Below are 12,764 nucleotides of genomic sequence, written 5' to 3'. Positions count from 1 at the left end.
AGCAGAACAGCTTGGCCATGGGTGTAAAGGTACTCCAAGATTAAAGGAAACCCCTGACACCCATCAACTGCCAAACTGACCAAACACTTTATTCAAAATAATCAGGTCAATATATGAACACCTCAGCCGGCAGACTTTTTTTTTAAACACTAGCTGTGCGTTTAAATTAATCATGTATATTCAATGTCTCTATCCGGATAGCAAGCGGCACTGAATATATATATAGAACAGTCAGTGCTTCTGCAATATTCAGTCCTATATTGAGATTGGTATCTAGATAAATTTAGGTTAACCCGTTTGCTGTGCTAGATTTATCCGGATAACTATACGGATATTGCTGCTTTCCTTAGAATTAGAAACAGCAAAACAGAGAAAAATGTAGGCGGATAAAGACCGTCTGGCCTATCCAGTCTGCCCATCCATGCCATCGACTCTCCTTATTACTCTCTTAGAAATCTTATGCACTTGTCCCAAGCTCTCTTCAATTCAGATACTGTTTTCATCTCCACCATTTCCACTGGGAGGCCATTCCACAAATTCACCACACTTTCTGTGAAGAAGTATTTCCTCAGGTTACTTCTAAGTCTATCCCCTTTCACCTTCATCCTGTGCCCCCCTCGTTCAAGAGCTTCCTTTCAATTGAAAGAGACTCACTTCCTGTGCATTTATTCCATGTAGGAATTTAAATGTCTCTATTGCATCTCCCCTCTCCTGCCTTTCTTATACATAATTGAGATCTTTAAGTCTGTTCCCATACTTTTTATGATGAAGACCACTGACCATTTTAGTAGTCGCCCTCTGGACCGATTTCAGCCTGTTATATCTCTTTGAAGGTGGGGCCTCCAGAATTGTACACAATATTCTAAATGAGGTCTCACCAGAGTCTTATAAAGGAGCATCATCACCTCCTTTTTCCTACTGGCCATTCTTCTCCCTATTCACCCAAACATTCTTCTAGCTTTTGCCGCCGCCTTTTCTACCTGTTTGGCCACCTTAAGATCATCACATACGATCACACCCAAGTCCCGCTCCTCTTTCATGCACAAACATTCTTCACCCTCTCAATTGTATTGTTCCTTTGGGTTTTTGTAGCCCAAATTCATGACCCTGCATTTTATTTACTTTAAATCTTAGCTGCCACATTCCAGATCATTCCTCTAGCTTCACTTAGTCTTTCCTCATGTTATACATACCATCAGGGGTGTCTACCCTATTGTAGATTTTGGTGTCATCTGCAAAGAGGCAAACCTTACCAGACAGCCCTTCAGCAATATCGCTTACAAAAATGTTAAGAATCAAACCTTGCGGCACACTACTGGTAACATCCTTTCCCTCAGAATGAGCTCCATTTACATCTACCTTCTGTCGTCTTCCACTCAACCAGTTACTAACCCAATCAGCCACTTTAGGGCTCATACTGAGGGAACTCAGTTCAGTTTATTTATTAGTCATCTATGGAGAAATACGTTAAAGGCTAAATACCACATCTAGCGCTCTCCCTCGATCCAACTCTCTGGTCACCCAGTCAAAGAAATTAATCAGATTTGTCTGACAAGATCTGCCTGTAGTGAAATCATGTTGCCTTAGGTCCTGTAATCCATTGGATTCCAAAACTTTTACTATTCTCTGTTTTAAAAGCATTTTCATTCATTTACTTACTGCAGAAGTCAGATTTACTGGCCTGTAATTCCCAACCTCCTGTTTTTGTAGAGAGGGACCACATCTACTCTTCTCCAGTCCTCCAGGACCACTCCTGACTCTAGAGAAGCATTGAAAAGGTCGGCCAGCAGAGTACATAAGTATTGCCATACTGGGAAGAACAAAGATCCATCAAGCCCAGCACCCTGTTTCTAACAGTGGCCAATCCAGGTCACAAGTACCTGGCAAGATCCCAAAAAAGTGCAATTCGTTTTATGCTGCTTATCCTAGAAATAAGTAGTGACAGTTCACATAATTAATGTGCTAGTAACTAGCAGAATAGAAAAAGAGAAAAAGAAAAATAGAAAAAAAGAAGTTAGCTACCAGTGAAGACCAGCAGAAGGATGGTGGGTATAATGTCTATGATTATAAAACCGCAGCAATAATGCCAAGAGTAGCTGCAATGTTGAAATGAGACTTTGCCCTTAAACCTCCTATACACTGGTACTCCCGGTAGTTCTCTACTAATTTTGTGTGTGTTGAGATTAGTATCCTAGAAATAAGCAGTGGATTTTCCCCAAGTCCATTTTAATAATGGTCTATGGACTTTTTCTTTAGGAAGCCATCCAAACCTTTTTTTAAACCCCGCTAAGCTAACTGCTTTTACTACATTCTCTGGCAATGAATTCCAGAGTTTAATTACACGTTGAGTGAAGAAACAATTTCCAATTCTTTTTAAATTTACTACTTTCTAGCTTCATTGAATGCCCCCTAGTCCTAGTGTTTTTGGAAAGAATAAACAGACACTTAATGTCTACTCGTTCCACTCCACTCATTATTTTATATACCTCTATCATATCTCCCCTCAGCCTCCTTTTCTCCAAGCTGAAGAACCCTAGCAGCTTTAGCCTTTCCTCATAGGAAAGTGTTCCCATCCCCTTTATCTTTTTTGTCACCCTTCTTTGTACCTTTTCTAATTCCACTATATCTTTTTTGAGATGCGGTGACCAGAATTGAACACAATATTCGAGGTGCGGTCGCACCATGGATCAATACAAAGGCATTATAACATCCTTGTTTTGTTTTCCATTCCTTTCCTAATAATACCTAACATTCTATTTGCTTTCTTAGCCGCTGCAGCACACTGAGCACAGGGTTTCAACTTATCATCAACGATGACGCCAAGATCCCTTTCTTGGTCGGTGCCTCCTAATGTGGAACCTTGCATTACGTAGCTATAATTCGGGTTGCTCTTTCCCACATGAATCACTTTGCTCTTGCTCACATTAAACGTCATCTGCCATTTAGACGCCCAGTTTCCCAGTCTCGTAAGGTCCTCTTGTAATTTTTCACAATCCTCTTGCGATTTAACAATCTTGAATAACTTTGTGTCGTCAGAAAATGTAATTACCTCACTAGTTACTCCCATCTCTAGCTCATCCTATATAATAATTCTCACCTCCAACGTTCTGTGCCTGGGACTGTGGCTCCCTAGGCTGGAGGTGGTCTGCTAGGTAGACACGCACTGACGTCACTGACGTCATGACAGCTGATTCCAAGGCAAGGGGAGAAGTACTCCTCCCCCTGCCTCGGAATCAGGTGTCACCCCCCCCCCCCCCCCGCGCGCGCAACGACCCCCTCGACCCCCCCTCCGTGAACCCGTCGCCCCCCCCCCGGACCGCCGAAAACCGCCCCCCACCGCCGTTGAGTACTACCTGTGCTGACGGGGGACCCAAACCCCCAACAGCCGAAGTGTTGTTGTGCCCTTCGCATTCCTTCCTCATCTTCTCTGGAAGTTCCTCTGCGTGCGTCTGGCGTAATTTACAAAGTGTACCTTCTGACTTAGACATCTCAACTCCCCTGTCCACATTCTTTCTAAAACGGACTCTAATAAATATTTTGCTAAAATAGTATTACTCTGTTATACCTTGAGGTTTTGTCCAGTGCATGTCATCTTGTCTCTGTCTGAAAATTTGGCCTGTGTGTGTCATCTAGCATAATTACTTTCTGTGATTCCAGGAAAGTGTGACAGCACTGGAAAGAAACAACCATTCATTACAGAGAAAAAACTCAGGGCTGCAGAAGACTTTGGATACACAGACATCTCAGCTGGATACCCTCCAGAGAGATCTTGGAGTTGTTAAAGAGCTTAGAGAGAGACTGTATCAGCAAAATAAGGTAAAACACACAGCATACTAAAAGATATAAAAAAAATAGGTGAGAAAAAGTCTGCATTCATGGATCGCTCCTATGAAATCTTTCCCAGCTTGGCTTCTGAACCTTATTTCTTGGAAGCATACAGGATTCCTTCCCTTCATTGTTTCTGAGATGGACTACATCTTGTATGGAGGCAGAGTGCCTGATGCAGTGAATAACCCTGGGATCCTCTGTTTTATTTACCTGTTTACATCTCAACTCCCAGGCATTACAGACAGAACTGGATTCTCTGAGGAGCAAGAGCGAGACATTTGTACATAATGAAAGGTTACTAAAAAAGGAAAAAGAAACCATGGAGGCAGAGAAGAATTGCATGCAGACAGAGCTTCACCAGTAAGTATGTCTGTAGATCCATAGAATATGATGAGAGTGTTGACTCTTTAAACATGAGGAGGGCAGTTCTATAAAGGGGGGGGGGGGGGGCTTTCTGGAGCCTATTCATCCAGAAAAGCAGATGTCAACTTTCCTTTATAGAATACTAGCGTAGTAGTGCAAATAATGCACATATAGCACGACACTTGCACCAGCCGTACAGCAGATTGCCATGAAATATGCATAAATTACAGTGTTCTATAATTTATGTGCATAAGTGCATTCTCTAACCAGAGCCCGCCCATGTGTATGCCCGCCTTCACATTCTGTGCTGTGGCACATATGCGTGTCTTTACAGACTAGTGCTTAGTTCACCGTTTCCCAAACTCTGTGCCACAGGACCCGGCGCACTGCAGTGAACTCTCAGGGGTGCCACGGCACATCTTAACCTCCTTCCCGCCGTTCACAATCCAGCATCGCTTCCTAATTTCCCCTCCCGCATGTCCGGAATCTGCTGCTTCCTGCTTCTTCTCCTGCTGCCGCCGCAGTGCTTGCAGCTTACGTTTTCGGGTCCTCCGTGATTCCCCAGGCACTGCGGGGACTTCCCTCTGCCGCGTCCGGCCCTCACAACAGGAGGTTGCATCAGAGAGGGCCGGATGCAGCAGACTGGGAAGGCCCTAGAGTGCCTGCCTCTGTGAATTGTGGACGGCCTGAAAATGTAAGCTGCAAGCACTGCAGCGGCAGTGGGGGAAGGAGAAGGAAGCAGCAGTGATCCTGGACCTGCAGGAAGGAAGGTAGCTAGCGATGCTGGATTTAGAGAAGGCAGAAGTGTGCTGGATTTATGGGAGGAGAGAGTCTACAGGAAATGGTGTGCTGAACTTTCTGGGAAGAGGCTGCAGGGAAAGGGAGACCTATGTGGCCGTGGGGGTGTGTGGAGACCCATGTGACCAAGGGGTGCAGAGACCCATGTGGCCGGGGGGGGGGGGGGGGGTGCCGTGAAAAATTGCTCAGACATTAAGGGTGCCGTGAACTAAAAGCTTTTGGGAACCCCTGGCTTAGTTGTCCCGACACAAATCGGGAGATCGCCGGCGATCTCTCAATCCCGGCCAAATCGGTATTATCGAAAGCCGATTTTGGCCGGCCCCAATTGCTTTTTCATTGCGGCGCCGGCCAACCTTCAAGGGGGCGTGTTGGTAGGGTAGCGAAGGCGGGAAGGGGCGGGGCAGGGTTACGAGATGGCTGGCTTCACCTTATTATGAAAAAAAAAAAAGGCTGGCTCGAACGAGCATTTCGCCGGCCAGACTTGGTCCATGTATTTTTAGGACCAAGTCCCAAAAAAGAGCTCCAACTGACCAGATGGCCACTGGAGGGAAGCGGGGATCACCTCCCTTTACTCCCCCAGTGATTTTGCCGCACACCCATTTTCGGCAAAAAAAAGAGGCCTTTTTTACTGGCACGCTGAAAAATGGATCGGCGCGCGCCCAGAACCCATGCCTACACTACCGCAAACCATTTTTCAGCACGCCTTTGTAAAAGGACCCCCTAGTCTTGAGTAATGTCGTCTCCCCCACTACTTTTTAGATTGTAAACCGCCCTGAAGGTTTCCGATGGGCGGGGTAGCAAATTTAAATAGGGGGGGATGTGTCTGGGGGTGGAGAGAGGACAGTACTGCGTTAATCAGTTAGCGCATCCACATTGCTGCACGCTTGTAGGATTAGCGTGTGAACCCTTACTGCCTCCAAAATTGGTGTCAGTAAAAGGGCTCAAGCACTAATTTTTGGTAAATGGCTGAGTGCTAACGGCAACATTAGCGCATAGCCATTAATTCAGACAATGGAATATTGGCCATTTTCCAGCAGCGGTATAAATAGTCTTATCGCATGGGAAAGATCTAAGTAAGGATGCACTAAGGCCACTTTCTACCACAGCTTTGTAAAAGGACTACTTAGGCACTTGCAGCTTACAACCAGGGACAGTGGGGGCAAGATTTCCCCGGGCCTGGCCTCCAAGGGGGGCCCGGTGCCAGGATCTGTTTCTGTCCTGCTCCTGACAGGATCCGGTGACCTGGGTCCCGACAGGAGCAGCAGAGAGACAGACTCTTTCACTGGGCCCCCATTAGAGGCTGGGGAGGAGCAACCAGGATTCAGAATTGCATTTGGGGCCTCTGGTTTGGCTGGCGGAGGTTCCCAAGTCCCGCCAACAGAAGCCTTTTTCCTTCAGCACTGTTCTCCGCTGCATTGCCTGCCTTACGGATGCTTCCCTTCATGTCTGGTGAACAGCGCTGGAGGAAGACTTCTGTTGGCAGGGCTTGGGGACCCCTGCCAACCAAGGTATGTGGAGTTGAGGTGGGGGGGGGCAGGGAGGTAGGGCAAAATGTGCCCCCCCACACACTCACACTTTGGGCTCTGTCCTCCCCCCCCCCCCCCCCCCCCCAATTTTTGAAGTCTGGCTACACAGTATCCTGGAGGTTGGGCGGCAGCGGTGGTCCTGTCCAAGGGAGGCGGCGGCAGAGGCGGTCCAGCCCCGGGCCCGGCTCAGTCTCCCGGTGACCCTGTTTACACCGGTTCTATGGTGGGCATAAGTGCATGTGCCCATATATTAGGTGCGTTAATAGCCATTTACACTAGCATTCTAGACAGGAAAGGAGGCACCTATTTTTCTTCGGAGAAAGGCTCCTGCTGTGCACTCTCCAGGCGTCTAATTATAGAATTGCTCTCATTGTGTGACTTGAGACAGTTATTAAAGCCATTTACCTGCATACATTGACCATTTTAAAATCCCCCTCTTACTTCAATGCAACTAAAAGTGTATGCATGGGTGATTTTATGAGGGTTAAATGAAAATTAATATCTCCACCTCCTTGTTTAAATGAAAATATTGCAATGAATAAAAAAAAACGAAAATAATGCTTGAAACATATAGAGAGGCATAATCAAAAGGGACGCCCAAGTTTTGCTGAGGACGTCCTCGCAAAACGTCCCAGTGGAGGGGCGGGGAAACCCGTATTAGCGAAATAAGATGGACGTCCATCTTTTCTTTCGATAATACGGTCGGGGACGCCCAAATCCTGAAATTTAGGTCATCCTTAGAGATGATCATCCCTAGACTTGGTCGTTTCTGATTTTCGGCGATAATGGAAACCAAGGACGCCCATCTCAGAAACGAACAAATGCAAGCCCTTTGGTCATGGGAGGAGCCAGCATTTGTAGTGCACTGGTCCCCCTGATATGCCAGGACACCAACCGGGCACCCTAGGGGGCACTGCAGTGGACTTCATAAATTGCTCCCAGGTACATAGCTCCCTTACCTTGTGTGCTGAGCCCCCCAAAACCCACTACCCACAACTGTACACCATTACCATAGCCCTTACGGGTGAAGGGGGGCACCTACATGTGGGTACAATGGGTTTCTGGTGGGTTTTGGAGGGCTCACATTTACCACCACAAGTGTAACAGGTGGGATGGGGATGGGCCTGGGTCCGCCTGCCTGAAGTGCCCTACACCCACTAAAACTGCTCCAGGGACCTGCATACTACTGTGATGGACCTGAGTATGACATTTGAGGCTGGCATAGAGGCTGGCAAAAAATATTTTTAAAGATTATTTTTGAGGGTGGGAGGGGGTTAGTGACCACTGGGGAAGTAAGGGGAGGTCATCCCCAATTCTCTCTGGTGGTCATCTAGTCAGTTTGGGCACCTTTTTGTGCCTTGGTCGTAAAAAAAACAGGACCAGGTAAAGTCATCCAAGTGCTCGTCAGGGACGCCCTTTTTTTTTCCATTATGGGTCGAGGACGTCCATGTGTTAGGCACGCCCAAGTCCCGCCTTTACTATGCCTCCGACATGCCCCCGTGAACTTTGGTCATCCCTGCGACGGAAAGCAGTTGGGGATGCCCAAAATCGACTTTCGATTATACCGATTTGGGCGACCCTGTGAGAAGGACGCCTATCTTCCGATTTGTGTCGAAAGGTGGGCGTCCTTCTCTTTCGAAAATGAGTCTGATAATCACCTGAGAGAATGCCCTAGACTAGCAGTCCCTTGTGCTACATGGAGTCTTCTACTTGTGTTTCCGCTGGCAACTGTCAGATGTGGTGCATCAGTATTGTAATAAGGGGCAGGCAGATTTTGCAGGATTACCAGGGTACTTGCATACCCCTTGCAGGTGAAAATACATTATTGATGCATCATTTCTACTGACAGGAATGCGGACAGAAGACATCTACGCAGCTTAGAGGGAATGCTGCCTCAGATGGCTCACTCTAGTTCCTGCTCTGGAATCAAACATTTTTGACTCTATACCTACAACTAGTTTCAATCTGATAGGTGGATGAAAATTTATAACAGGTTACCTGACTTAAGAGGGCATCTAGGACTTACTTGGGTGCTATTTATAAAGACACATAGGAGTCTGTTCTGTCTGTATAAAACACTAGCGTAAATGGCAGAAATTGTGCCCACTTTACAGATGCAGACAATTACACCTGCTGTCATGCAGACGTAACTGTCTACGCCTAGGTCATTTGCATACACAGGTAGATTAGTGTATTTTGTTATCTACATGTGTATTTATGAACTCTGTGAAAACACTATGGTTCGGATCATTAATCATTGTTCCCAAGAGAAAAACCTAAAGTTATTTCCTGAGAAAGTGGTAAAAGCAGTTAGCTTAGCAGGCTTTAAAAATGGTTTGGATAAAACAAAAGTCCATAAGCCATTATTAAGATGGACTTGGGAAAATCCGCTGCTTATTTCTTGGATAAGCAGCATAAAATCTGTTTTACTCTTCTGGGATCTTACCAGGTACTTGTGACCTGGATTGGCCACTGCTGGAAACAGGATACTGGTCTTGATGGACCTTCCATCTGTCCCAGTATAGCAATGCTTATGTTTTTATGTATGCAGGGTGTGTAACTATTTCGGATGTCTCTGTCTGGCTGTGGATTTGTTTGTAGTTTCCACATGTCTTTGTATCTATGAATTTTATTGTAATTCCCATGTATTTTTGTGTCTGACTAAATGCAGGTGTATCTGTTTCTTGATGTCTATCTGTGGATTTGATTGTAGCCTATATATATTTTTGTATCTGACTGTATTCAAGTGTGTGTCTGTGTCTTGATATGTATCTGTGAGTCTGACTGTAACTCCTGTGTATCTTTGTGCCTGTTTCTTTTTTTTTTTTTTTTGCCATAGCTGTAAGAGTACAATTTCCTCTTTCCCATTTTTCACATTAGATGCTGCTCTTTCATTTCAGAGTGGATATTGTTTATGTATTTTCCCAACAGACGCAACAAACAAATAGAGAACATGAGGACAGAACAGGAGGCGATGGAGAAGCAGCAGAGTGCTGAGCAGGGTGCTATGAATATGCTGCAGGTGAGAAATTTCTGTCATACCAGTTATCTGTGTGACTCAGAGTTATTCTTTGTGTCTGTCTAATTTCTCAATTGTAAGGCCCTGATATGAATTTACCAAATTTCTCAGCATCACCTACTTTTGGTTGACTGGCCCACAAAATTTTGCCAAGGCCTGGATTTTGAATGAGGTGCCAGGAAGGGCAGGAACAAATTTGGATCAGTTTCACTAAAAGGAGCGTTCAGGATATGAGGGGGAAGAGAGAGCAATGAGCAGGGCAGGCAACACGGTAGCGCTGGAGACCAGCGCTGGAGAAGGCTTCAGCTGGCGGGGGTTGGAGACCCCCACCAGCCAAGGTATTTGCTGCAGCGGTGGGTAGGGAGTGGCAGGGCGGCGAGGCGGCAGGGGGGAGGGTGGCGGCGGGGCAGCAGACCAAAATGTGCCCCCCCCAGCGTGGGCTCTGGCCCCCTCCCACCGCGAGGTCTGGCTACGCCCCTGCAGTGCACTCATTGTGGTCAAGGACTCCCCCCCCCCTCCACAAACCATCCCCAGAACTGTCAGATAAGCTGGCAGGGGAGTACAATTATCCAGTGAAAGAGGTGGCTTGGAATCCAAGAGAGGTTTTGCTTCATCTGCTCCTGCAGTGGCTACCAGAGCGCTAAACGTAGGGTTACCATATTTGCCCTAAGGAAAAAGAAGACACAAGCCCTGCCCCCTGTTGCACCCCACCCTGTCACCTCCCACCCCCCACCCCCACCCTTGCCACCACCCGCCCCGCTCCCTGTCACTTTGACCCCCCCCCAGAGAAAGCCAGATTCTCTCTCTCTCCCCCCATGTATATCCCCTCCCCAATTTTCCAGCCTCCCTCCACCCACATGACTCCATTCACTACCCCTCCCCTCCCTTCTCCTCCTGTATGTTATTGTAGTGTCCTAGTGGTCTAGTGGCCTCTTCGGGGCAGGAAAGAGCCCCCTCTTTCCTGCCTGGCATGGCTCTAGGCCTCTCTTGCTCCCGGCGCCAATTCAAAATGGCTGCCAAGAGTTCAAGTAGTGACCTTGCAAGACTTCTGCGGAAGTCTTGCAAGGCTGCCAACGAGGCTGCTGCTTGAATTCTTGGCAACCATTTTGCAGTGGACCTGGGAGCAAAACAGTCTGCAGATGTGCCGGGAATGCAATTTAATTGACTAATGAGCCAATTAGTGCCAACAACGGGCTTTTTAAAAAGCATATTGGTGCTAATTGAAATCAATTAATATTTACATGTGTAAATTTAGGGATGTGATCCACACCTAAATTTTACGTGCATCCTGGAAAAGGAGGTGCAGAAATGGGAAGGTCACGGGCATTTCAGGGCGGATCATGGTTGTGGATTCGAGTTACGCATGCATTTATAGAATAAGGGGGTTCTGTGTGTAAATTTAGGTGGGGGCATTTGCACCTTGTTTTCATTGCTGCAAATGGATGTGCCTAAATTTATGCGTGACCCCTGCAGTTAAGTGCTATTATATAAACTGCACCTAGGCAGGACTTATAGAATAGTGCTTAAGTGGGATTTTTCCACGCCAATGTTTTTAGGCGTAATTTATAGAATTCACCCCTATGTGCTAACTGTGAATATTTGGCAGAGATAACCTGCTATCTGCCGTTGAATATTAGCGATTAGCCAGCTAAATGCTATTTAACCGGCCAGTAGCCATTCCTGGGCAGGCAAATAGTGCTGAATATTGGCCGGTAGTTGACTAAATATAGATGCATTGTTATAGAATTGCATTCTTATGCTAATCAGCTAAGCTGTAAACCTGCTCCAGGAACTTCTCTCAAGCTGCCCTGGATAAATTTGGCTCCATTGCAAACTTAATATGTAAACCGTTCTGTTTTGTAAACACAATTTGAAACGGTATAGTAAAATGAATAAATGATAAACGTTACGTATGGTATAGCTGGTTAGCAAGGGAAATGGTGTAAAAGCAGGGCTTTAAACTGACTGATTCCCAAAGTTAACTGGTTAAACTCGTTGAGAGGTAAACCTTAAATGACTGAGTCATCCTTTATTAAAATACACTGAATAGTTCCAGATCCAGGGAAATTAAGGGAAAAGTCCCAGTCTTTGCAGAACAGCAACATCTGCTTACCAGCTGCATGTGTGTAGAGCTCTGAAAAATGGGAGCAGAGGAGTAGCCTAGTGGTTAGAGCACTGGGCTGACAACCAGGGAAGCCCAGGCAAATCCTGCTGCTGCTTCTGATTTTGAATAAGTCACTTAACCCTTCATTGTCTGTGGTGCAAACTTGGATTCTAAGCCCTCCAGGGACAGGGAAATACCTAGTGTACCTGCATGCAATTCACCTTGAGCTACAACTGAAAAAGGCCTGAGCTGAATTCCAAATAAATAATAAAAATTTTGCAGTCTGAAGGGCTTGTCCAATGACTGAACAGAGGGAGGGGGGGATACGGGAAAATCATCACGTACTTGTGATTGAAATCAGCATCCCATTGCCACAGCCAAGCTTGGCTCTGACTGGGCTAGAAGCCCAAAGATGGAGGCAACTGACAGTCCAAATTACAATAACAGTGAATAACGAGTTTCTTTTTGTTTCTGTCCCTTTCCTACATCAGTCTGAAAATCTGAATCACAAGAGAGAAATTGAAAGATTGGTTCATGATTGCACTGAGAAAAGCAAGCAGCTGGAGCATTGCAGACAGGAGAATGGTCGCTTGCAGTCTGCTGTGACTGAGCAGGTATGAAAGAAGGAAAGGTGTCAGGGACTACGCAAGGTAACTGGAAATTAGTGTATTTTCATGATCTAGAACCCTGTACAAAGGGCTTTACAAAATATGTTTTCAAACATATTTTTCTGCAATACATTAACAAGAAGGGTGCAGAGGACAGAAGAGGTGTTAAGAAGTGAGTGATGAGCCACAGCTATGTCCTTACAGACTGCTGACAGAATTTTGCAGAAGAAAGGGATTAAGGGAATGGGTCAGAACATAAGAAGTGCCGTGGGTGGGAGGGGAGGGCAGGGGAGACAGAAGAATCATTGGACATAGATGGGAGGAGAGGATGGGGGAGAGGAGAATCGCTGGATATGGATGGGAAAGGAGGGCAGGAGAGAGAGGAGAATCGCTGGACATGGATGGGAAAGGAGGGCAGGAGAGAGAGGAGAATCGCTGGACATGGATGGAGGGGAGGAGAGGTCAGCAGACAGAGGAAAATCACTGGACATAGATGGGAGGGGAAGTCAGGGGGCAGA

The 12,764-nt window shown here is 46.4% G+C and overlaps 1 protein-coding gene across 4 annotated transcripts in view; it reads left to right on the top strand.

Moving 5' to 3' along the window:
• Positions 1–12,764, top strand: part of CALCOCO2 (calcium binding and coiled-coil domain 2) — a 119,074-nt gene that overhangs the window by 70,417 nt on the left and 35,893 nt on the right. For all 4 annotated transcript variants that reach the window (XM_030221574.1, XM_030221573.1, XM_030221576.1 and 1 more), the window contains 4 exons: positions 3,658–3,816; positions 4,061–4,188; positions 9,447–9,537; positions 12,130–12,252. In XM_030221574.1, coding sequence (XP_030077434.1) covers positions 3,658–3,816; positions 4,061–4,188; positions 9,447–9,537; positions 12,130–12,252 — 501 coding nt within the window. The remainder of the gene's footprint in view (positions 1–3,657; positions 3,817–4,060; positions 4,189–9,446; positions 9,538–12,129; positions 12,253–12,764) is intronic.

This window comes from Microcaecilia unicolor, chromosome 12 (assembly GCF_901765095.1).
Source record: "Microcaecilia unicolor chromosome 12, aMicUni1.1, whole genome shotgun sequence".
Lineage (NCBI taxonomy): Eukaryota > Metazoa > Chordata > Amphibia > Gymnophiona > Siphonopidae > Microcaecilia > Microcaecilia unicolor.
This window is presented reverse-complemented; position numbering and strand designations above follow the sequence as displayed.